Below are 25,547 nucleotides of genomic sequence, written 5' to 3' on the forward strand. Positions count from 1 at the left end.
GCTGGCCTGCAACGGTTCACGCTTCCCTCTGTTAGGAAGCCTTGGTGGGCCTTCTCCACCAATATTGAGATGGTGCAGAAGAGATTGAAGGTAAGTGAAAACACCACGTTCAATTCCAGGTCTTTAGTTTTAGGTAGGTTATTTGTACAGATGAAGGATTTAATCTTGACTTTAAGAGCTGTGGTGGTACAGTGGTTAGAGTGCAGTATTGCAGGCTACTTCTGCTGACTGCCGGCCGCCTGCAATTTGGCAGTTCGAATGTCACCAGGTTCAAGGTTGACTCAGCCTTCCATCCTTCCGAGGTGGGTAAAATGAGGACCCAGATTGTTGGGGGGCAAGATGACTCTGACTCTGTAAACCACTTAGAGAGGGCTGTAAAGCACTGTGAAGAGGTATATAAGTCTAAGTGCCCTTCCTTCCTTCCTTCCTTCCTTCCTTCCTTCCTTCCTTCCTTCCTTCCTTCCTTCCTTCCCTCCCCACTTCCCAGTAGTTAGAATGCAGTATTGCAAGCTAACTCTGCCAGCGGTTTGATCCTGATTGGCTCAAGGCTGACTCAGACTTCCATCCTTCTGAGGTGGGTAAAATGAGGACCCAGATTGCTGGGGGCAATGTGCTGACTCTGTAAACCGCTTAGAGAGGTCTGTAAAGCACTGTGAAGCGGTATATAAGTCTGAGTGCTATTGCTATTCCTATTAATATACAGAAATCGCCTCGTCCTCTATTCCCTTCTGAAATGCTGAAGTTCTTCAAGTCCATTGATGGTGGGTGAGAACAGTGGTCATTTAATCCAGGTCTCCATCATAGCCAGATGCATTAAAGGCCTTGCAGGTGGATTGAGAGAAGGATAATTTCTCTGTCTTTTTGATGCCTCCCCGTGAGACAATGATTGTTTACTCTTTCTGTACCAAAGGGAGAGGTGGTGGTGAGAGATGGAAGGGATGAGATGGGATGAAGCTGTCTTATTTCGCAAGCTATACCATTGTACCTTGTCAAGTTGTGTTTTGGGATTTTGGAAAATGAAGTCCAGTAGATATGAAGGCCAATTACTGCTCCGATCTTAATGACCGTGGTAGCCAGCAATGGTTGGTTTCTCCTCAAACCAAGCAGCTCCACCTTTTGGGCAAAGAAAATAATGTGATCGGCAAGTTAAGTCTTATGAAGAACAGCTGCAGGATCTGAGTTTGGCTAGTCTAAAGAAAAGAAGGACTAGGGGTGACATGACTGCAGTCTTCCAATATTTGAGGGGCTGCCACAAAGAAGAGGGGAGTCAAATTATTTTCCAAAGCACTGGAGGGCAGGACAAGAAACAATGGTTGGAAACTAATCAAAGAAAGAAGGAACCTGGAGTTAAGGAGAAACTTCCTAACAGTGAGGACAATTAACCAGTGGAATAGCTTTGCCTCCAGAAATCTTAGGTGCTCCATCACTGAAGGTTTTTAAGAAGAGGCTAGAATAGACAGTCACTTATCTAAAGTGATATAGGTTCTCTTGCTTGAGCGGAGGACTGGACTAGAATACCTTCAAAGTTTATTCTATTCCTATTCCTATTATTTCTATTCCTATTATTTCTTATTCTTTTCTTTTCTTTTCTATTCTATTCTATTCTATTCTATTCTATTCTATTCTATTCTATTCTATTCTATTCTATTCTATTCTATTCTATTCTATTCTATTCTATTCTACCCTACCCTACCCTACCCTATTCTATTTCTATTTCTATTTCTATTATTCCTTATTCTATTCTATTCTATTCTATTCTATTCTATTCTATTCTATTCTATTCTATTCTATTCTATTCCATTCCATTCCATTCCATTCTATTCTATTCTTCTCTTAAACCATGAAGGTTTGGAAATAGATGTTGATAATACAGGGAATGAGAGAGAGAAGGAAGTTGTTGCTTTTTTAGGAAGGACTCACAGGTAACACTGAGAAAATAGTCCAAGCATCAGAAGCAGCAAAGGAGGGAAAAAAAATGTGATTTATAGGGGTGTCTATCCACATGCTAGATTTGAAAGAATCTTTTAACAGGTTTCAATCTGTGCTAAGGATGTGCCGAGGGCTAAAAAAAAACCCAAAAAACCCTCCATTTAGCTGTCTGCAACAGTTGGATGGAATTCATTTTTGACATGTGTTTTTTTCTGTAGATAATAATTTCGTAACTGTCTATATTTTCAATGCCTCATTACATATTGTGCTTTCCCTATTATTGTCTCCTAATTGACAAACTGTTCCTATAAATTGTCCACAGATATATATATATATTTTTTAAAAAATGCAAAGCACCCTGTTTTCCTTTATTTAAAGGGTTGAATTGTGAATTCCCCTGATGTAGACTGTTTTTTTTTAAAAAAAATGCAACTGTCACTACTAATGCAGAATTTCTAGGATGTATTACATAGTCCTCGCTTAACGACCAGTCCCTTAGTAAACATTCCTAGTTACGACGGACTTCACCAGGACTACTTAACACCCGATTTCGAAGTTCTAGCAGCGGCTCACACACAAGCACACATACATACACACTAACACAAACGCACAACTTGTAATCTTGGATGTTTGGCAGCTGACTCGAATTTAGGGATCATTGGCAGAATCCTGTGGTCACATGACTACAATTTTTAGTATTTTTAAAATCAGTTTCCGAGCGTTTTGTTCGGGGCTTTCAACAAAAAATGCCCACTGGGTAAAATGGTCATTCACTTAATGACCGCGAGGGCCTCTTAATGACTACTGCAAAAGAGGTTATCAATCAGGCATGGCGAGGTGTTGTCCTGTTTAACAACCTCCAAGACTTACAGCTGTAATTCCAAGTCATAAATCAATACCTATACCTTTTTTTTCCCAGATTTTTTTTTTTTTTGGATGGGTATGTGTGGCAAACTTTTGATCAAAGGTCATCAGATTTCGTTGCACATCTGTGTTTCCCACCTATAAACATCCATGGGAATCAAAGACCCAGATTTCCTTCCAGGGGGATTTGATCCGATCAATGGGAAAACGTCTGCACTTTCTTTCTAAATAGAAGTTGATTCCAGAATTCAGAATCACAGAATAACACAGTTGGAAGGGACCCTGGAGGTCTTCTAGTCCAATCCACTCTCTTTCTATCTCTCTCTCACTCACTCACTCTCATTCTCTCTCTCTCTCCCTCTCCCTCTCTCTCTCTCCCTTCCTCTCTCCCTCTCTCTCCCTCTCTTTCTCTTTCTCTTTCTCTCTCACTCTCCCTGTCTTCCTTCCTCTCCCTCTCTCCTCCTCTCCTTCTTTTCCTCTCCCTCCCTCTCAACATCTCCCTCCCTCCTCTCTATCTCTCCATATCTTCCTTCCTTCCTTCCTTCCTTCCTTCCTTCCTTCCTTCCTTCCTTCCTTCCTTCCTTCCTTCCTTTTCTCTATCTAGTTATCTTCTCTATGTAGTTATCTTATCATGCAGGAGACCTTATTGGAGGCTAAAACATATGAAGAACGGTATACCCCATTGGATAAATCATCATTCATGAGCTACTAGTTCGCACTCAGAGAAACCCAGCAAGGTTGGGAGTGAGCCCAAAGGTCTTTAGGGCAAAACCACTATGTATCCAAGGGTGAAATTAAGCAGGTTCTGACAGGTTCTGGAGAACCGATAGTGGAAATTTTGAGTAGTTCAGAGGCAAATACCTACCTCTGGCTGGCCCCAGAGTGGGGAGGAAATGGAGATTTTGCAGTATCCTTCCCCCAGGAGTGGGGAGGGAATGGGGATTTTGCAATATCCTTCCCCCAGGAATGGGATGGCAATGGAGATTTTGCAATATCCTTTTCCCAGGAGTGGGGTGGGAATGGGGATTTTGCGGTAGCCTTCCCCCAGGAGTGGGGTGGGAATGGAGATTTTGCAATATCCTTCTCCCACGAGTGGGGTGGGAATGGGGATTTTGCAGGTTCCTTCCCCTGCCACGCCCACCAAGCCATGCCCACAGAACCAGTAGTAAAAAAAATTGGATTTCACCACTGTACGCATCTCCATAATTTTCCCCATACACATAGTTATCGACCTACGACCCCAATTTCCACCGCTATGCAAGTTAAGTGGGTTTCAGCCCATTTTACAACCTTCCTTGCCACGGAAGGTTTAGTAACACGGTCGTTCAGCGAATCCAGTTTGCCCACAGATTCAGCATGTCAGAAAGTCACCGAAGGAGATCACAGGACCCCTCCTGGGACTCTGCAATTGTCATAAATACGAACCAGTTGCCAAGCATCCGAGTTTTGATTCTGTGACCATGGCTATGGCTGCAATAGTCACAAGTGTGAAAATGGTCACTTTTTTTCAATGCCATTATAACTTCAAAAAGTAAGAGAATCGTAAGTCGAGGACTACCTACAGCAGCCTCATAAGAGACACTGTAGTTTGGCTCAAAACACAGGGGGTGGGGCAGGGAGCTACAACTTGGTTGTAACTTCTGTATGGGAAAAAAAACTGAGCTTTTTTTTCTGGCTGCATGCAGAAATGAGCTTTCTTCAAGAGGGCTTCTTGGGGAAAGGATGTGAGATAAAAGCAGGGAGGCGGGAATAGAAATGAAGGAGCCTTTTATTGATACTCAGAATTCAAATACTGTAATTCAAATTCAATCCAATCCACTTCAAACTTTTATTGTTAATGCACAACGTGTGTACAATGAGATTGGATGAGCCTCCTGTCAGGGTTCCGACTGATGCCCTAATTAAATCATGAGCCTCGAGCCGAGCTTCAAAAAGAAATCCAGTTATTTATTAACAGCTTCGTGTCGGCACATTCCCAAGGGAAGCCAGCTCTGACCCTACATAATTTACCCCCCAATCATGACTCTGTTTCCCCCCTCCCACCGGGTGTGTCATCAATCACATTCACCAACGGAGCAATTTTGCAGGTTGTAGAGGCCACTCCCCTCTAGCCGCTGTGGGTAACTCTGGAATACACCCTTGAGAAAGATAAGTCTGGAATGTGCATCTGTCTTTGGCTGCTGTGCCGTTTCATCGGTTTCCCATCCCCCCCCCTTATTTATGGCAACTCAAGAGCAGGCCAGGGATGCTACGCGAGTTGACATCCCCTTTAGTGCAGCCCCCGCCCCCATTAAACACAAAATACATCACAATGACTCATAAGTGAAAGAAGGGGGGGAAAACCTTAACCCAATAGATCATACTAACGGACACACAATCCTTTATACATATATGTGCATAACATTACGTATTGTATTAACATAACTATACGGCCTTAAAAATGGCCTCAACATGAGATTGTGTTTCTCTCTCTCTTTTTTCCTTAAGTCTTCTGGGAGGCCCATAAAACAGCACCCACCCCCTCCCTTCCAATAGCGGCTTATTTGCATAGTACTGCTATTAAAGAACACTAACTCTGATTCACTGCCAGCAGTGTGCAGCGGTTTTTATAGACCAGAGCGCATGACGCATTCCTTTCCCTCAGGATTTTTATAAATTAAGTCATTTTCAGCCACGCTGTAAAGTTAATTAATTTAAATGCAGGCAAATGAAATGTTGCCTGTTGTCGAAATGTGGACTCCGGGCTGAATCGTTTCCTTTTATTTATTTTTTATTTATTTTATTTTTTTCCCAAAAAGATTTGCCCCAAAACAGCAGTCTGAAAACGAGAAAAAAGGATCCGAGAAGGAGAACAGTTTGAAATCGGCAAGGAAACAAGGCCAGATTTAGCGACTCGAAATAGGACTATTTATTTATCGTGCACAAAAATGCAAGGGATAAAAATACAAAACGTAAATTTTAAAATCTAAAATATTATAAACCAGTGGCCCCTACCTTTTTGGGCATTAGGGATTGGTTCTGTGGAGAGAGGTTTTGTTCTGTCCCCCTTCGCCCCCGTCCGAGCGATGGCTTAATTAGCCGGCACTATCAGCTCTGACAGCAAAATAGCGAGTGTCTGCCAAGTGTCTCTGTTATTTCCCTTGACGCCGATGAGTCACCCAGGAACAAACAGTACTTCAGCTCTTAGTTAATCAGTTGATTTGCCTGCTACGAAGAGGCACAGCAGCTCTTGCTGCCTTTATATCCTGTGGGGTGTGGCTCCATGAGTCACCACTTCCTAGGCCTGCCCCACCCCTGCTTCTGTTGTTCCCTCCTCTCCTGCCTACGAAACCTAGGGTCCAGCCAGGCCTGATTGCCATCAGCTGGGTCTGGAGGTGTGGCCTGGGGGGAGGAAGAGTCAGGGGACAGAGGCCTCATTATCTCTTCCACCTGGCCTGCTTCTGGCTCCAAGTCACTTTCTGGCAGGAGGCCCGGCTCGGGGGGCACAGACACAACAGGTTTTTCCATGGACCTGAGGGTGGGGGGGGCTTGGTTTCGTGTGCTGCCTGCATCCCGTGGGTGGGGCTTCGCTTGTTTGCATGACACGGTTTCTAACATGCTGCGGATCAGTGCCAGTCCACCGACTGGGGGTTGGAGACTCCTCTTATAAATGTATGCCTCAATTACGGATATAATTTTTTGGTTCATTTGTCACAGCCGGGAAATCAGCAAGATCTCCATTACAGGCTCTGTCTTGGCCTTCTTACACTATATGTTGGATAGTTTGTTTTTTGGGGCCTCACAGTCACAATTCGGGGAGGGTGTATTTTTGCCTAACTTATAGAGGGCATCAGAAGGGCGCGATGGCTCAGCGGTTAAAGGCGCTGAGAGCGTCAGCTGGAAAGATGATAGCCTAGGTTTCAGGGTTCCGGTTAATACACCCATTCCACACAGAATTCCGAGGCAAGTAGATTCCTGAAAGAACAGTTTTATTGGATATATCATATTGGCACAGACTGGTGAAAACCGACTCTAAGGGTTCCCATGGTTTTCACCTAATTAAAAGTAAAAGTTTTCCCCTCTTCCCAAACAGTCACATCGTCCAATCAGGGTGCTGTCCAGTTGCTGAGTAACATCACTCCTCTCTTCAGCCACCTGTTGGAATGCCCTTGGTTCCCAGGGGAAAGTATTTTGTTTTGGCTACAAATCCCCAGCTATCTCTACTTCCCCCTTTCCCCAACCCTCATCTCCATTGTGGCAACCGGAAGCTTCAAAGATGGCCTCAAGTCAGGCCAGCATCAGTGTTGACACTGGGTTTGGGATCTGAGCATTATGCGAAGGTGGGAGTTCCCATTCCTTGTCCCAGCAGTTTAAAAGAATGTAGATGCGAGTAGATTAATAGGTACCACTTCGCTGGGAAGGTAAAGTGCTCTGCGCATCTTTGGTTTATAGCCATGCTGGCAAGATGACCACGGAAGTGTCTTCGGACAACGCTGGCTCCCTTGGCTAAGAAACAGAGATGAGCACTTCCCCCTAGAGCAGGGAGGGCGAACATTTTCGGCGCCAAGTGCCGAAAAGGGAGCGCTTTGTGAGTGCACGGGCTCATCACGGCCGCAACCAGGAAGAGGAGTGGCCCAGAAACTGGAAGCTGCTGGTTTCCGGTGCATCCATGCACGCCGGCCAGAAAGTCTTTCGGTTACTGCTGCACATGCACACACGCCGATCAGCTGGCCAGTGTGCATGTTCGTGCCAGAAAATGGAAACCTAGCTCTTCCGGTTTCCGGCACTGCTGCACGCACAAAGACCAGCCGATCGGCATGTGCATATCATTCCAGAAACCTGGAAGAGGAACAGGTGATGCCGCGCATGCCAGGCGACGGCTTCGTGTGCCGCTTCAGACACGTGTGTCATAGGATCGCCATCTCAGCCCTAGGGTCAGAGACAACTGGACAGAAAAACCTTTATGTTTTATAGGAGGCCTCTGCACATCTACCATGGCCGGTGTTCTGACCTAGGCTTGCTTAAAAAGCAGGAAGCAGGAATTGAAATAAAAGCCTCTTTTATTTACACGACTGTGAATTAATTTCATTCAGAGTCAGCAAGGTTTGTCCAAACAGTTTTTCAAAGGAATATTTATCAACACACCTTATCTCGCTTGGCAAGCTGCCACGTAACTTGTTTCCAAAGGCAGAGTAAGGCAAAATGTAGCATAAAGTCTCTTAGGGTCATGAACAGAACTTTGCACTCTTGAAACTACCAAACGAACAAAATGTTTCCTGCAAAAGCCCCCTCCACATTCACTCCTCTTTTGTCTCCTATGGGAGGGGCCAATCACCCCCAAGGTGTGGCTTGATTCCCAAACTGGCCCTGCTTTTTAGTTGTTCTTGTCTTCTGGCAGCTCTGGGCATGTGCACACTGGGAACGGGCTCCAGCTGTTCCTCTGCCTCGCTGCTGTCTATCTCCCTCTCTGCCTCAGATGCAGAACCCTCATCCAAGCTTTCCCCAGCCCCCAGGACTGGCCCATGTTCCTCCCCAACCTCCTCACTGTCTGATTCTGCTGCCAGCTCCACTGGCCACTGGCGGGACACAACAGCCAGTGTGAGTTGAGTTCAGTGTTGTCCATATCTCACGGAGCCGATCCAATCCAGGTGGTATAAATAAGGCTAGCTTACAGAAGCTATCATGGACCAGACGTAACGTATAGTGACCAGATGTCCCGCTTTTGGCGGGACAGTCCCGCTTTTTAATAATTTGTCCCTTGTCCCGCGGCAATTCCAAAAAGTCCCGATTTCTTTTTTGTTTCACTCCCATTCTGAAAATGGGAGGCGGCAACGCAAGAGGAGGAGGCGGAGAAGGGGGAGTGGTGGAGAAGAGGGCGCGAGAGGGAGGAGAGACGCCACTTGACTTTACCCGAGAGGAAGAGAAGAGCGGAGAGGAGAGCCGAGCCTGCCTGGAAGAGCCAAGAGGAGAGCCGAGCCTGCCTGGAAGAGTGGAGAAGCAGCAGCCGCTCCTCCTCCTTCAGGCAGGTGGCAAGACTCAGCGCGCATGCACAGCCCCCCCACCCCCCCGGTCAATGGTGTCCCGCTTTGCCATCGCTGAAATCTGGTCACTTTAACCTAATGCCAACAGTCTTATTACTGTCATATGAGTGGTGTACCATGTTCCACAGCAAATGAGGATAGGGCAAATAAAATACACTTAGGTTGAAATTACATGGTTTGTTTATTTATTTATTTATTTAATCATATTTATATACCGCCCTATCTCCCGAAGGACTCAGGGCAGTTCACAGGCACTTAAAAAACACATAAATACAATATAAAAACAGTTTAAAAACTTATTCTAAAAGCCCGTTAATTAAAATATAAGAATAAAACCCAATTAAAAACCATAAATTTAAAATCTAGCTCAGTCCTGCACAATTAAATAAGTATGTTTTAAGCCCGCGGCGGAAGGTCCGAAGGTCCGGAAGCTGACGAAATCCGGGGGGTAGTTCGTTCCAGAGGGTGGGAGCCCCCACAGAGAAGGCCCTTCCCCTGGGCGTCGCCAGACGACATTGCCTCGCTGACGGCACCCTGAGGAGACCCTCTCTATGAGAGCGCACGGGTCGGTGAGAGGTATTCAGTAGCAGTAGGCGGTCCCGTAAATAACTCCAATGCCATGGAGCGCTTTAAAGGTGGTCACCAAAACCTTGAAGCGCACCCGAAGGCCACAGGTAGCCAGTGCAGTCTGCGCAGGATGGTGTTATCACGGGAGCCACGAGGGCCCCCATCTATCACCCGCGCAGTCGCATTCTGGACTAACTGTAGCCTCCGGATGCCCTTCAAGGGGAGCCCCATGTAGAGAGCATTGCAGTAATCCAGGCGAGACGTCACGAGTGCGTGAGTGACCATGCATAGGGCATCTCGGTCCAGAAAGGGGCGCAACTGGCGTACCAGGCGAACCTGGTAGAACGCTTCCTGAGACGGCCAAATGATCTTCTAAAGACAGCCGTTCATCCAGGAGGACGCCTAAGTTGCGGACCCTCTCCATCGGGTTTGTTAGAAGTTTAGGCTTGGTATACTTTTTATCTGAAGTAAAGGCCCACCGTTCTCTTTCAATTCAATACTACAATAATCCTCTAAGACATAGGCAAAAATCAGAATATGGTCACGGCTGATTCTATGATCTGAAGTGGAACTAATTGTCTGCCCTCCAGACTTGGATTAAAGACAGCAGAAAGGAGGGCAAACCATTAACTTTATACAGATAATCCTAGACTTATGGCCACTCGTTTAACGAAGTTATGACACCACTGAAAAAAGTTAACGATGATCCCTCCTCAAAGTTACAACCATCACCCACCTCGGTCACATGATCACAACTTGGGTTCTTGGCAACTGACCAGCATCCTGTGGTCACGTGCAAATTTGATATGCGAATTTCCCAGTTGGCCTCCAACAAGTAAAGTCAACGGGGGAATTCATTGAATGACCACATAATTCACTTAACAACTGTATGATTCACAGTAAAACAAAAAAATAATTTGAGTCTGGTCACGTCGTTCTTTGGATGCTTAGCAGCCTAAATTCCAGCCGCGATTGTGGTCGTAACTTGAGGATTACCTGTATATGCCCCAAAGACAAACTCCTTGTGTGTCCAAGGAGTTTGTCTTTGGCCAATAAAGAATTCTATTCTATTCTATTCTATTCTATTCTATTCTATTCTATTCTATTCTATTCTATTCTATTCTATTCTATTCTTATTTCATTCATTATTCTATTCTATTCTATTCTATTCTGTTCTGTTCTGTTCTATTCTATTCTATTCTTATTTCATTCATTATTCTATTCTATTCTATTCTATTCTATTCTATTCTATTCTATTCTATTCTATTAATTGTTTTATTCCTATTCTATTCTATTCTATTCTATTCTATTCTATTCTATTCTATTCTATTCTATTCTATTCTATTCTTATTGTTTTATTCCTATTCTATTCTGTTCTATTCTATTCTATTCTAATTCCATTCATTATTCTATTCTATTCTATTCTATTCTATTCTATTCTATTCTATTCTATTCTATTCTATTCTATTCTTATTTCATTCATTATTCTATTCTGTTCTGTTCTGTTCTGTTCTGTTCTATCTCATTCTATTCTATTCTATTCTTATTCTATTCTATTCTATTCTATATTCTATTCTGTTCTATTCTGTTCTGTTCTGTTCTGTTCTGTTCTGTTCTGTTCTATTCTGTTCTATTCTGTTCTATTCTATTCTATTCTATTCTATTCTATTCTATTCTATTCTATTCTATTCTATTCTATTCTATTCTATTCTATTCTATTCTTATTTCATTCATTATTCTATTCTGTTCTGTTCTGTTCTGTTCTGTTCTGTTCTGTTCTATTCTATATTTAATATTTCCCTGTTTGCCACATGAACAATTGCAATTTGGGAGAAATTTCTAGAACAGCCTGGAAGCTTTTCTGAAGAATTGCAAGGAGGCGCAAGCTGCACAGTCTTTTTTAAGACGGCATTAGGGACAGAGGGGATCCTGCAGTCTGTTGGCCCTGATATAAAGACTGAGCTTTTGATATATTATTATAGCACTATCCACTGCCTTTGACAGAGCTTAAATGTTATTGGCAGAGGCCATTCGCTCTTAGTACTTGGTTGCCCAAAGTCAGATTTAACAATGATGGAGCAGGAATCCTATGCAGGTGTCAATGTACACCCCAGAGTTCTACTACATGCAGTCAGTTTTTCCAACACTGGGATCAGAAGCTCATTGTCGTGAGGTCCAATGGTAGAACAGGTAGACCTCATCTCCACTTTCTGATGGTCTTCAGCAAGCTCTTGGAAGAATATCCTGGGAGCCTTCTTTAATTGTTGACAGGGTCTTTCTTGCTTTGCCAGTTCATATAAAGAATGGTTGCTGGAACTAGGTGTGTCTAGTTTGATGAAAAGGAGGAGCTGGGATGACATGATAGCCGTGTTCCGATATCTCAGGGGAGGGAGTCAAGCTATTCTCCAAAGCACCTGACGGCAGAACAAGAAGCAATGGGTGGAAGTTCATCAAGGAGAGAAGCAACTTAGAACTAAGGAGAAATTTCCTGACAGTTAGAACAATTAACCAGTGGAGCTCTCATGGTTATCATCATGGTCACCATCCAATATCAAGGATGTTACAAAAGTCTCCTAGGTATCTGGGCCAATAAGCAGAAGACAGTGAGTTCTAGTCCTGCCTTAGGCATGAAAGCTGGCTGCTGTAGAGTGACTTCATTCATCTCTGTCCTTCTGCCCCCCTGTGAGTAGCAAGCACCCTTAGTAAGTGCCTTTATGCAAGAGGGCAAGTACTACAAGCTCATTTCGTTTCCCTTGTAGTAATTAATAATGCTGAAAGACAGGTGACGAGGGAAGGTGAGCAGAGAAGATGCAGTACCAGCAAAAGCTTTTGTGGAGAAAGAGCAACCTGAACAGTCAGCTGCCTCTAGTGATTCTGAATGAGAGATTCTGTTGAAGGGGTGTAGAGTAATTAGGTGCTATTCCTCTTACACGCCTCTGGAGCCTTTCTTTCTTTGTAGATTTTTAGGATTCAATTCTGAGTAGCTTCCTTCCTTCCTTCCTTCCTTCCTTCCGTCCTTCCTTCCTTCCTTCCTTCCTTCGTAACTTTCTGCCTGCCCTCCTTCCTTTCCACCTTCCTTCCTTCCTTCCTTCCTAACTTTCTGCCTGCCCTCCTTCCTTTCCACCTTCCTTCCTTCCTTCCTTCCTTCCTTCCTTCCTTCCTTCCTTCCTTCCTTTCTGCCTGCCCTCCTTCCTTACCTACCTTCCTTCCTTCCTTCCTTCCTTCCTTCCTTTCCTTCCTAACTTTCTGCCTGCCCTCTTCCCTTCCCACCTTCCTTCCTTCCTTCCTTTCTGCCTGCCCTCCTTCCTTACCACCTTCCTTCCTTCCTTCCTTCCTTCCTTCCTTCCTTTCCTTCCTAACTTTCTGCCTGCCCTCCTTCCTTTCCACCTACCCTCCTTCCTTCCTTCCTTCCTTCCTTCCTTCCTTCCTTCCTTCCTTCCTTCCTTCCTTCCTAACTTTCTTCCTGTCCTCCTTCCTTTCCACCTACCATCCTTCCTTCTTTCCTTCCTTCCTTCCTTCCTTCCTTCCTTCCTTCCTAATTTTCTGCCTGCCCTCCTTCCTTCCCACCTTCCTTCCTTCCTTCCTTCCTTCCTTCCTTCCTTCCTTCCTTCCTTCCTTCCTTCCTTCCTTTCCTTTCCTGCCTCCCTCCTTCCCTTCTGTTGGAAGAAATATCCATCTGCTTCAGTTCCAAGCCCGGAGGTAGACACTGAAAACATGGAGGCTGATTGGAAAGATGGTTTAACGATGAAGCAGAACCACCAGGCACGTGGTTCTCTGGCGCAGCTGAACACATGGAATTGAGAGTGGGGGGTATTTATACCTTCTCTTGGCCTTTGTGCTTGAGCTTCCTGTTCCTGTTCAAGAACATGTATTCTATTGGCTGTTGGGGCCATGTGGGGTCATGTTTGTCCGAGTCATATTTGGTTGATGTTTGCTGAAATGCTCCTGGTTCAGAATGGATCGCCCGATCCGGTAGCGATGGTGGCAGGTGGTTTGGAGAACCGTTAACAAAAATCCCTGCCCCTCCCCCTCTTCCCCCTGCATGCCCAGCTGAGCCGCGCAATCATCAGAGGTTTTCTTTACTTTTAAAAGCATTTTTTTTCCTCGGCCGAAAAAATGCTTTTAAAAGTAAAAAAAAAAAGCCTCTGATGATCGCACGGCTCAGCTGGGATTGTCAGAACCCTTTCAAAGCATTTTTTCTACAAGCTCTTTGGCGGAAGAGGATGTAAAAAATGCTTTTAAAAGTGAAAAAAAAAAGTTGGCTATGCCCACATTCCCCCCCCCCCCACAAGCTACACCCAGAGAACCAGTAGCAACAAATTTTACATTTCACCCCTGGCTAATACCCTAGCCTTTCATTCATGTGAAAGTGGCTTTCATCATTCCAGGTCCTTCCATTTTTGACCGCTACCACCACAATAGTGAGATAGCTGGATTGCAAGAAAGTGATTGGCCAAAAGGAAGATTTTGTGGCTGAAGGTGGATTAGAACATGGGTTTTCCCCAGTCCTAATCCAGCAGCTTCACTGCTACACCGCACTGACTCAGAAATGCACCTTTGTATAGTATCTTTTTGAAAGGGGATGCGGTGGCTCAGTGGCTAAGACACTGAGCTTGTCGATCAGAAAGGTCGGACGTTCGGCAGTTTGAATCCCGAGTGCTGCATAATGGGGTGAGCTGCTCCCGTTCCTTGTCCCAGCTTCTGCCAACCTAGCAGTTCGAAAGCATGTAAAAAATGCAAGTATAAAAAATAGGGATCACCTTTGGTGGGAAGGGAACAGCGTTCCATGCGCCTTTGGCGTTGAGTCATGTCGGCCACATGACCACGGAGACGTCTTCGGACAGCGCTGGCTCTTTGGCTTAGAAACGGAGATGAGCACCACCTGCTAGAGTCGGGAATGACTAGCACCTATGTGCGAGGGGAACCTTTACCTTTATCTTTTATAGTCTCTCTTGCAAAAAGAAAAAAATGAAGAGAAAAAAGACTATAGATAAACAAATATCCTCCACTTGAGGTCTTCAGGAAAGGTTGATCGGTCACTCATCAGAGATACTTGAATAGATCCTGCCTTGGGCAGAGGTTGCCATTAGATCAGCGGTTCTCAAACATCTTATAGTCTTGGGACCCTTTTATGTTGTTTAAAAATAATTGAAGATTTTGGTTCGTGTGAGTTAAATCCAGTGATGAAATCCTCTGTGGATTGCCACCGGTTTGCTGCCCACACATTTGCAATGTGCCGAATGCACACTGCATGTGCTAAACCCATACTGTGTGCACACGCATGCGTAGTGCGCACGAAATGCACACTTCATGTAGAAAAAGGAGGCTTAACACGGTAAGTAGGACAGTGAGGGGGGGAAAACAGCTGTGCCGTGTGATTTTGATTCTCTAGAAACTAGGATTTCCTGCATTCTAGCGAATATAAATTGTGTGGCACAGCTGATTGTCGAATACCGGTTCGGAGGAACTGGTAGCTTTTTTTGTTTTTTACTACCAGTTTTTTACTACTCATTCGTCCGCACCGGTAGCTTTTATCTCTACCAGTTTTCTCGAACCACTGCAAACCGGTAGCATTTACTGTATTAGAAATTAAAGCAGATAAATTTTTAAACTATGGATTTGACACCTCAGATCCCCCAAGAAGAGTCTCAGGGATCCTCAGACACTCCTTGGGAACCACTACACAACTCTACTTCCAACTCTAAAATTCGGGGACAGTAAACTCAAGGGATGTAATTGTTCTTCTTACCCAAATCATGTGAGAATATCTAATATCTTCAGCTAAGTTTCCTCACCATGGTGCCCAGCAAGTCCAACTATTATGTTGTCTGGGGGAAATGGGATTTAGAACCCTCTTCAGAAAAACCACCTTGGAGAAGAGCTTGTGCTCAGCTGTCAAAAAGATCAGAGAGTTAATATTCCTCAGTTGCCCAACCGTGGTCATAATGGCATCCTCTTCCACTGAGCCAATCCAATGGATGTCCGGTCATTGTATGGTTCTCCTCTTGTTTTCCAGATGCGGACCACTCGCAGAGTATCTGTCTGGCCGGTGGCCTTTGTGGGAGGCTTGCGGTACGAGTCCCCCAAAGTCAACGCTGCTGGGAAGGTGTATGGATGGAAAACCGTCTTTGACCCCCACCGGCCATTTGCGATCGACATGGCAGGCTTTGCTGTCAACCTCAGGCTAATCCTTCAGCGACCTCAGGCTTACTTCAAACTGCGAGGGGTCAAGGGGGGCTATCAGGAGAGCAGCCTGCTCCGGGAGCTGGTGACCTTGAACGACCTCGAGCCCAAAGCTGCCAATTGCACTAAGGTACGGCCACAGGTGGGCGTCACATACTATAACAACCACTTCTCCCCAGAACTGAAAATGTGAGCACGAAGCATGCGCACGGCATCAAAAAAATGGCGATTATATAGGACGTGATAGCACCAGGCTGAGTGGGTGGGCCCAACTGCTGGTTGGAACCACCGGTTTGTGTGAATTAGTCCAAACTGGCAGCAGCCCATCAATGGCTACGGCTGCCTTTGACATCCCAAGCAGAGAAGTAGTTTTGTTGTGTCCCACTCCCCCTCTGACGACCGGGTCTAGGAAGTCCGTATCAAGCGTGGCAACGAAGCCTCTGCAGCTTGTCAAATTCCTTCGAGGTTTCTCAGGGCAGGCAGGAGTCCAAGTTGTGACTTCAGTGATAGCAGCAAACTAGATGAGACTTTGCTTGACTCAAGGTTGGAATGCCAAAAGCAGGTCCTTTATGTAGGCTGTGGGGTGTGGCTCCATGACTCAGCATTTATCCAGGCCTGCCCCTCTCTTCCTTTTGCTGGCGTCACCTCTCAGATCTCCGGAAGTGAGGATCCTCCCACTTTGAATTCTCTTCAGCTGGATCTGCTGTCAGTAATTCCAGCACGTGGCTGGCTTCCTGCTCACACGCTGTAGGAGTGAGGTTTATCAGGTTTGTTTGTTCATTCCTGGAATCCTCTCTGGGCATGGGGCCAGGGCCAGGAGCTGGAGGCAATACAGGCCGTTCATATTCATTATCAGACTCGGAGTCTGATAACAGGCCCAGGTGTAGATGGGAGGGGCCCGGCTGAGGAGAGGAGGGAGGACAAGGCACAACAAATTTATACAGATGCTGGTTTTTCTGAAGAACATCTCATTCTCTGGAGAACCACAAACCTCCAGACCCAGCCTGAAAATGTTTGACTTGATGGCCTTTTGGGTAGAGCAGATTCTGAGTCCCCATAGAAGAGAATCTTTGTAGTAAGATCCATCAGTGGGACCAAAGCAGGGGTGAAATGCTCCCAGTTCTGACCGGATCGCCCGATTCGGTAGTGATGGTGGCGGGTGATTTGGAGAACTGGTAGCAAAAATTCCTGCCCACCCCCCCACCCCCGCATACCCAGCTGAGCTGCGCGATCATCAGAGGGTTTTTTTCTTCGGCCGAAAAATTTTACATTTCACCCCTGGACCAAAGGTTTATTTTTCTAAGCTTTCAGGCTCATCATTAGAGAACTTCGATGGACCTCAGCATGAGCCCAAGAGCTTGGAAGAATAAAACTTTGGTCATGGTTACTAACCCAGATTGGATCCTGCAACATTATCCTGGGACACACAGATTTGTCTCCGTTCGTGAGAATCTTTGTAGCTCTGAGTAGATCCTGAGTAGCCACACTACCTTGGTTCGGTTGCTGCTTCATTCTGTTCATGTCCTCCTGGGCAAACCCAAGTGAAGTGTGGCATCTCCTAGGCAGAAAGCAACAGGATTGGTGGAGATCCTCCATTTTGCATATATGTCCCGAGTGCCTTTCCAACACAGGTCCAATTTTACATCCGTGTGTTAATTGCGATTTTTAAAATAACACTCTTTCTGTACAGGAGCAATTTGCAATGATTTATCTGATCTCATTTCACAATGCAACACTAAATTAGATACCCCTGGAAGGTATCGAAGGCTAGTAGAAACTACATTTTTAAGTTCTCTTGACTATATCATCTTGGACAATCTGCATTTACGTCCGGACTAGCAAGCTCCATCTTTTAAAGCCTCCTCAGCATGCCATTTTGGATCCTAAGGCAGTGTTTCTCACCCTTGGTGACTTTAAGATGGGTGGACTTCAACTCCCACCATTCCCCCACCAGCAAAACTCCACCCATCTTAAAGTTCACCCATCTTAAGGTTGCCAAGGTTACGAAACATTGCTCTAAGGAATATTCACTATCAGTTGTGGTGGCGCAGTGGTTAGAATGCAGTACTGCAGGGTACTTCTGCTGACTGCCGGCTGACTGCAGTTCAGAAGTTTGATTTTGACTAGCTCAAGGTTGACTCAGCCATCCATCCTTCCAAGGTCCGTAAAATGAGGGCCCAGATTGTTGGGGGCGAGATGCTGATTCTGTAAACCGCTCAGAGAAGGCTGTGAAGTGGTATATAAGTCTATTGTTATCTTCCTTTTCTTTCCTTTCCTTTCCTCCCTCTTTTCTTCCTTTCCTTTCCTTTCCTTTCCTTTCCTTTCCTTTCCTTTCCTTTCCTTTCCTTTCCTTTCCTTTCCTTTCCTTCCTTCCCTTCCCTTCCTTCCCTTCCCTTCCCTTCTCCATCCTGAGTAGTTAGAATGCAGTATTGCAGGCTAACTCTGCCCATAGCCAGGAGTTCGATCCAGACCAGCTCAAGGTTGAGTCAGCCTTCCATCCTTCCGAGGTCGGAATAATGAGGACCCAGATTGTTGGGAGCAAGAGGCTGACTCTGTAAACCACTTAGAGAGGGCTGTGAAGCACTATGAAGCGGTATATAACTCTAAGCACTATTGCTAGTGGTTTTCTTATTTTCAAGGGCCAAAGATACTCCAGGGTTCCGCGAACGGGAAGGGCAACTTGCAAAGCTTTTCCCTGGCTGGCATCTCGCTTCTCCATAAAGCAAGATGCCTGCCTGCCTTTCTACGGCTGCCTGTGCGCCTATAATCCTCTTATAGATTAACTCCTTGGGTTGCCACTTGGAACCAGAGAAGGGGGTGGGAGCTGAAGCTCAAATACTGAAAATTGAGAAACAGCGGGACTCTGCTTGAGAGGCTAATGAGAAGGAGCCCAGCTCTGTTTTTCATGCTTTGGAAGCAGAACGGATTTCTACCAACCAGGCAAAAACCACAACCCGGGTCTCTCGACATGAAACGGGGGTCTCAATAGCATGCTTTTCATTGCTATGGCAACCAGACCAGAGGTGGGCTTCGCATACTGTAGCTACCGGTTCGCCCAGCACTGGAAATGCGCGTGGCATCACAAAAGGTGGCAATTTGCTCATGTGCGCCGTCCGCGCATGTGTGCGACATCAAACAACACGACAGTTCGCTCGCATCATGCCAGCCGCACATGCGTGCATCGTCAAACACACAGCGATATAGGACAGGATATCACCCAGGCAGGTGGGTGGAGTGTCGTCACTACCGGTTCACTTGAAGCGGTCCAAACCGGCTGAATCCACCTCTGAACCAGACCCTTGGCATCAGGGTTGTGTTTCACCTCACGTGGGGGCTGGGGGAGGCATGGTCAACTTGGGCGTAGTCAGCTCGACGTCACTCGTGTTGGGGGGCACCTGTGGGGGCCAAGTGCTAAGGTAGGACTTCCCACGGACCTTTTCTCACTCTCATTATAATCTATATTCCTCCCTCCCTCCCTTTCCTCCCTTTTCTTTCCTTTCCTCCTTCCTTCCTTCCCTCCATTTCCTTTCCTTCCTTCCTTCCCTCCCTCCCTCCTCCCTTTCCTTTCTTTTCCTTTCCTTCCTTCCATCCTTCCTTCCTTTCCTTCCTTCCTTCCTTCCTTCCCTCCCTCCCTCCTCCCTTTCCTTTCTTTTCCTTTCCTTCCTTCCATCCTTCCTTCCTTCCCTCCCTCCCTCCCTTTCTTTTCCTTTCCTTCCTTCCTTCCTTCCTTCCTTCCCTCCCTCCCTCCTCCCTTTCCTTTCTTTTCCTTTCCTTCCTTCCATCCTTCCTTCCTTTCCTTCCTTCCTTCCCTCCCTCCCTCCTCCCTTTCCTTTTCTTTTCCTTTCCTTCCTTCCATCCTTCCTTCCTTTCCTTCCTTCCTTCCTTCCCTCCCTCCCTCCTCCCTTTCCTTTCTTTTCCTTTCCTTCCTTCCTTCCTTCCTTCCTTCCTTCCTTCCTTCCTTCCTTCCTCCCTCCCTCCCTCCCTCCCTCCCTCTTCATTCTTTCTTCTTCCTTCCCCTTTCCTTATTTTTCCTTCCTTGGCTCTCTTCCCATCTTTCCTTCTTCTTCTTTGTCTTCCCTCTCTCCCTATCTCCTTCCCTGTGCCTTCTTGCATGCTCAAATGCAAAAGGGAAAACATTTCTCCGTTTGTTTTGATTTTAACTTGTTTTGCTAACCTTCTGCCAGTGAAAATGGAACCCGGGGGCAGGGGAGGCCTGTGCCCGGCCCCTCCGGGCCCCATTTTCCCTGACAGAGTCACCATGGGCCAGTCCTTTGCTGTTTCCAGGGAAGCCCCACATGCCAGATCTAAGCACCTCGTGAGCCGGATTCTGCCCGTGGGCCTTATGTTTGACATCCCTGCCCCAAACCATTTCTGACAAACGGCAGTCCAGTCTCTTCTTGAAAGCATCCAGCGATTTTGATTCCCTTTCTTTCTTTCTTTTTTAAATTGAGTTCATTTTGGTTGCCGGGCCCCCTGATTTCGGCAGCCCGAAACAAGATTTAGACGTGACAGTCCATTGGAGAGCTGACAATTATCCTCCTTCTGTTTTAATAACTAAGATAATGGTTCTGACAGTTCCCGTAATTGGAGAGGCAGCGTGTGATGCCGGAGTCTCGTAGGTGTGAGTGTAATTAAAATAGCAGTAGGGATTAATCAGATTGGTGTGATCTGCCAAACCGCAAGTGCTTCAGGTGTAAGAGACGTTGGCGTGACTTGGCGTGGTCCATTTTTTTCCTGTCTTTTCGTAGCTGGGGGTTGCATGGCTGGCTGGGGAATTCTGGGAGTTTGCAAGTCTTAAAAGTTTGCTAGAGGTTGTAAGCAGCCAGGAAGCTGTGAGAATCACCCTTTAGGAGATGCATCGGTTTTGTTGGTTCACAAGTTACAAATCATTTTCTAGCCAACCCTGAGCTACGAATAGTCTCTTCTATCAGGATGGAAGCAAATCAGGGACGAGCAAGGAAGCGCCCGCATTGCTATTTTTGCAGAAATGCATGGGCACAATTAGTAAATATGAACTCAGGCAATACGTTGAAAGAAAACCAAGGGTAGCTAAGTGCTTTTCTTGGGAGATGTGTTTGGGATGTCGTTTGGAAACCATGTTTGAAGCACATCTGAATGGGGATGAGGAATCCACTGGGAAGATTTGTTAGTCTCCTGGCGATGGGAATACAGTAGTGGCCAAAATTGTGGAAACCTTTTGGGGAAAGTGTATTTTTGAGGTTTGATGGCTAATAACACCACTTTTTTGGGGAGGAGTTTCAAGATAATCTTATTCCACTGCTGGAATGGCCTGGGAATGGCCCAGACCTTAACCCAATTGAAAATCTATGGAGCCGACTAAAGAAACTTGTTAGTCAGAAGTGACCCAGCAATAAAACCCAGTTAATAGAAGCAATCCTTCAATCTTGGTTTCATGTTAGAACAGCTGCAGAACTAAAAGACTTGGTTCACTCCATGGGAAGACGTTGTAAGGCCGTCATTCATGCTAAAGGTTACCCAACTAAGTATTAACTGACATGGTGATCATTTTTGTATATCTGGTTTTTTCTACGTGTTTCACTTTTCTTCTTGATACTGTAACTGCTATTCGGATAGCAAATCCTTCATAAATGTTATTGCATTACATTCTTGATTAAATTACCTTTCCATTGATATATCATTTTATGGTATTACTTCAAAAAAAAATAATAGTAGTGTTATGAGCTAGCTTTAGAAAACACTTTCCCCAAAAGGTTTCCACAATTTTGGCCACTACTGTGAATGTGTGTGTGTGTGTGTGTTTTTCTCCTTATCCTGGTAAAATCTTCCCGTTTCTTGCGTAGTGTGACCAGGTGAGCAGGAGCGGAGATACAGGGAGCTTGGATTTAATTTCTCCAGAAGAATAAAACATATTGAGATTCATGCTTTCCTTTAGGCAATGCATTGTTTAATCGTGTCCTTTTGAATCAGATTGTTGTTGAGTCATATTCTGGATTTCCACCACATCCTGTGCCAAATTACCACATTATGGCTTAGTATAGGATGCCTGCAACAATGAACCCTCCAGATAATTATGGATTGCTTGGCCTCGTATAGATTCCCTCCTTTAAAAATAAAAATAAATTGCTTGTTTTATACTCTTTAGAGAATAATAAAAAGGCTGGGCAGGACGAAATGCAACTTTGGAGTCCTTGGTGCTCTCGGAGCTTGGTTGTTTTCTTGCAGACGTTACATTACCAAACTAAGTATCATCATCAGTGCTAGAAGGGAGTGAGGTTCGGTCTCAATTTCTATCCAACCCTGAGCTACAAATATTCTGTCAGGATGAAAGCAAACCAGGAACGAGCAAGGAAGCGCCCAGAGATCACTATGTCTGCAGACATGCATGGTCACAATTAGTCAGTGGTGCTCTTCAGCCGGTTATATCCGGTTCGAGCAAATTGGTAGCGGCGGCTACGGAAGGCACCTGCCCGGACATCATCACGTCCCGTTTTTTGATGCTCTGCGCATGCGCTCACATTTGCAAACTGGTAGCGAAGGTAAGTTTAATACCACCCCCGCAATTAGTAAATATGAACTCAGGTGATATGTTGAAAGAAAACCAAGGGTAGCTAAGTGCTTTTCCTGGGAGATGAATTAAACCGCTCGTACCTATCTTCAACATCCCCATTGCTTTCCTCATTCTTCAGCGGCATAGCTTGAAATTATGGAAGTTGGGTGAAAAAGCATTGCTAGAGGAACATCTCGAGTTGTGGGTTTCATATTATGTTGCTACCAGTTTGCCGCATACCCGCCCGGTTCGTGAGCACGCCTGCCTTCCGGGCATCCACCCGGCCTTCCGTGCATGTGCTTTGCTCGCGCGCTTTCTGTGCATGTGCCCAGCTTCAAAAATGTGCCTAAATAGGATGGCATATAGCCAGGGCAGGCGGGGAGGTAGGCCCACCTGCGATTTCCGCTACCCGTTCGAGCGAACTGATCCGAACCGGCTGAGTACCACCTCTGGTTCTATCGCTATTTCTATCTCTGGAATCCCATCTTATTCTTCCCCAATCTACTATGACAACTGGAGATACCCCATCTGTCTTTGGAGAACGTAGCCAGCCATGACCTAAGTTGAGTAATGTAACGTGTGTTGCATGTAAGAAGACCGAGGAACTGATCCTCCTAATCCTTCTTCTTTGATCCAGATTCTCGTCTGGCACACAAGGACCGAGAAACCTGTGCTGGTAAATGAGGGAAAGAAAGGTTTCACAGATCCCAACGTGGAAATCTGACATCATGCGGCAAAGCCAGGAACAGATGCGAACAGGTAAGAGCCCCGATGCATTAGTAAATAACAGCACTTGGTATGTTGGCATTTGATACTACGGAGGTGCCTCTTCGAAGTGGGACTTAAGGGGGAAGAATGTGAATCTGAGCCAGATTTGTGGCTCAGTTGCTCAAAATAGGAATCATCGCAGTCTCTCTTCTGAAAGCTTGATGCATGACGCTAACATGTAAAAGATCCCAATGTGCAGAGATGAGTAAATTAACGTTTGAAATTAGAGAACAAGAAGACAAACAATATTATAAAATATGGGATTTATTCTATAATTGGTTAAATGGAAAGATATGTTAAGAAAAATGAGTATAAGATATATATATATATATATGGAAGAGATGATTATTTTGTGAATGCACAGGAAGAAATGTTAACACCCTTACAGCACGTTGTAATGGAATTGATTTGATGAGTGTTTTTTTTTTATTTTATGTTTAAAAATAAATAATTTTTTTTCAAAAATAAAAATAAATAAAAGATCCCAACTGGGAGGGAGAGGAATGCCATGTTTAGCTCTGTTCCAAAGCACCTGAAGGCCAGGCAAGGAATAATGGATGGAAACTGAACAAGGAGAGGTTCAATCTGGAAATAAGGAGGAATTATCTGGACAGTGAGAACAATCAACCGATGGAACAGAAGTTGCCTTCGGAAGTTGTGGGAGCTTCTTCCCTGGAAGCTTTCAAGAAGAGACTGGACTGCCATTTGTCAGAAATGGTATAGGGCAGTGGTGGGATTCAGCCAGTTCGCACCACTTCGGGAGAACCGGTTGTTAACTTTCTGAGCAGTTTGGTGAACTGGTTGTTGGAAGAAATCATTAGAGCAGGGAACCGGTTGTTAAATTATTTGAATCCCACCACTGGTATAGGGTCTCCTGTTTCAGTGGGTGGTTGGACTAGATGACCTGCAAGGTCCCTTCCAACTCTGTTAATCTAATCTAATCTAATCTAATCTAATCTAATCTAATCTAATCTAATCTAATCATCTAATCTAAACTAATGTCAAGTTAAGCTATATTGTACTAAACATAGCAGCAGGACAGGAGAGAATAAGCCAGGTGCAGTGGTGGGATTCACCTGGTTCTATCTGGTTCGCTTGAACTTGTAGTGGCGACTGCAGGAGGCTCCACCAACTTTTCCCGGAGGTAATGCATGAGCATTAATGCATTAAGGGCCGCGGTGTGGCTCAGGCTGTTAGAAGCCTGTTATTAAAACACAGCTGCCTGCAATTACTGCAGGTTCTAGTCCCACCAGGTCCAAGGTTGACTCAGCCTTCCATCCTTTATAAGGTAGGTAAAATGAGGACTGTTGGGGGGGCAATAAGTTGACTTTGTAAATATACAAATCGAATGAGACTATTGCCTTACACACTGTAAGCCGCCCTGAGTCTCCGGAGAAGGGCGGGATATACATGTAAAAAACAACAACAACAACACGCGGAAGGCGTGCGCGCTCACATTAGCAAACCGGTAGGGAAGGTAAGTGAATCCCACCGCTGGGCAGGTGGGAACTATTTCCAGGGGCTGCCATGTGCTTCGTTTAACAAGTAGCACTGGTTGGGAGACATAGTAAGAGAACAGAATAACAGAGTTGGAAAGGACCCTGGAGGTCTTCTAGTCCAACCCTCTGCACAGGCTGGATACCTGTAACATTTCAGACAAGTAGTTGTCCAGGCTCTTCTTAAAAATCTCCAGTGATGGAGCACCAGTGGTGAGTTGCTCCCGGTTGTGTCCGGTTCTTGAGAACCGGTAGTAAAATTGCCGGAAGGCTCCGCCCACCCACCCTGACAACATATTTTGCTATCTGCGCATACGCAGAAGCGCGCACATCCGCACGCTCTCATTGTGAACTGGTAGTAAAGGTAAGTTGAACCCACCCCTGTGGAGCACCCACAAGTTCTGGAGGCAAGTTGTTCCGCTGGCTAATTGTTCTTACTGTCAGGAAATTTCTCCTTAGTTCCAAGTTGCTTCTCTCCTTGATTGGTTTCCATCCATTGTTTCTTGTCTTGACTTTGGAGAATAGGTTGACTCCCTCTTCTTTGTAGCAAGCCACAAATAAAATGTAAATCAGGGTTTGCTTTGGGAAAAAAAGTAAGGATTCTACTGCTGAACTGAAGCTAAAGTGAGACACTAAAGCCGTTTTCCCCCCCCCTATTTGCAGTTTGTTCCTATTTCAGGCACCCCGATTCCAGAGTCAAACTGGGCCCTTGGTCAACCAGAGGAAAACCACCAAGTCGACTCGCTCCATAAACCAGAGACCAGCTTGGATTCTTGAGCAGAGGAAGAAAAAAAAAAGATCAATAAATTAATAAATCAGTATTTAAAAAAAACAACAGCAGCTCACTTATGCCTGACCTCCTGGAAACGATCCAATAACATAAAATAAAACAACAACAGATTAAAAAGCAGAGTGATAGAGATGTGGGATCCCCCCTCCACAAAGGCCATCGGTGAAATGTGAGCAATGCAAAAATTAGCAAAAGTCACTTTTATTGATTAGTCGGATTCCTCCGTCATCTGCCATAGACATTAGAACAAGAGAATTAGAAGGGCTATGGGCAGTGATGGGTTTCTACCGGTTCGCCTTGAACCGGGGCGAACCGGTGGTGGCAACGGGAGGCTCCGCCCACCTGCCCGGATGTCATCACAGATGCTCTGCGCATGCGCAGAAGCTTCTGGACATGCACAG

General features: G+C 45.5%; 1 protein-coding gene across 1 annotated transcript in view; it reads left to right on the forward strand.

Annotated features, from left to right (window-relative positions):
- The window catches only part of B3GAT1 (beta-1,3-glucuronyltransferase 1), a 32,201-nt gene extending 9,385 nt beyond the window's left edge, over positions 1-22,816 (forward strand). The window contains exons 3-4 of the mRNA XM_058194533.1: positions 15,397-15,693; positions 22,730-22,816. Coding sequence (XP_058050516.1) covers positions 15,397-15,693; positions 22,730-22,816 — 384 coding nt within the window. The remainder of the gene's footprint in view (positions 1-15,396; positions 15,694-22,729) is intronic.
- The last annotated feature ends 2,731 nt before the right edge of the window (positions 22,817-25,547 follow it).

Source organism: Ahaetulla prasina, chromosome 9 (genome assembly GCF_028640845.1).
Source record: "Ahaetulla prasina isolate Xishuangbanna chromosome 9, ASM2864084v1, whole genome shotgun sequence".
In the NCBI taxonomy this organism is placed as follows: domain Eukaryota; kingdom Metazoa; phylum Chordata; class Lepidosauria; order Squamata; family Colubridae; genus Ahaetulla; species Ahaetulla prasina.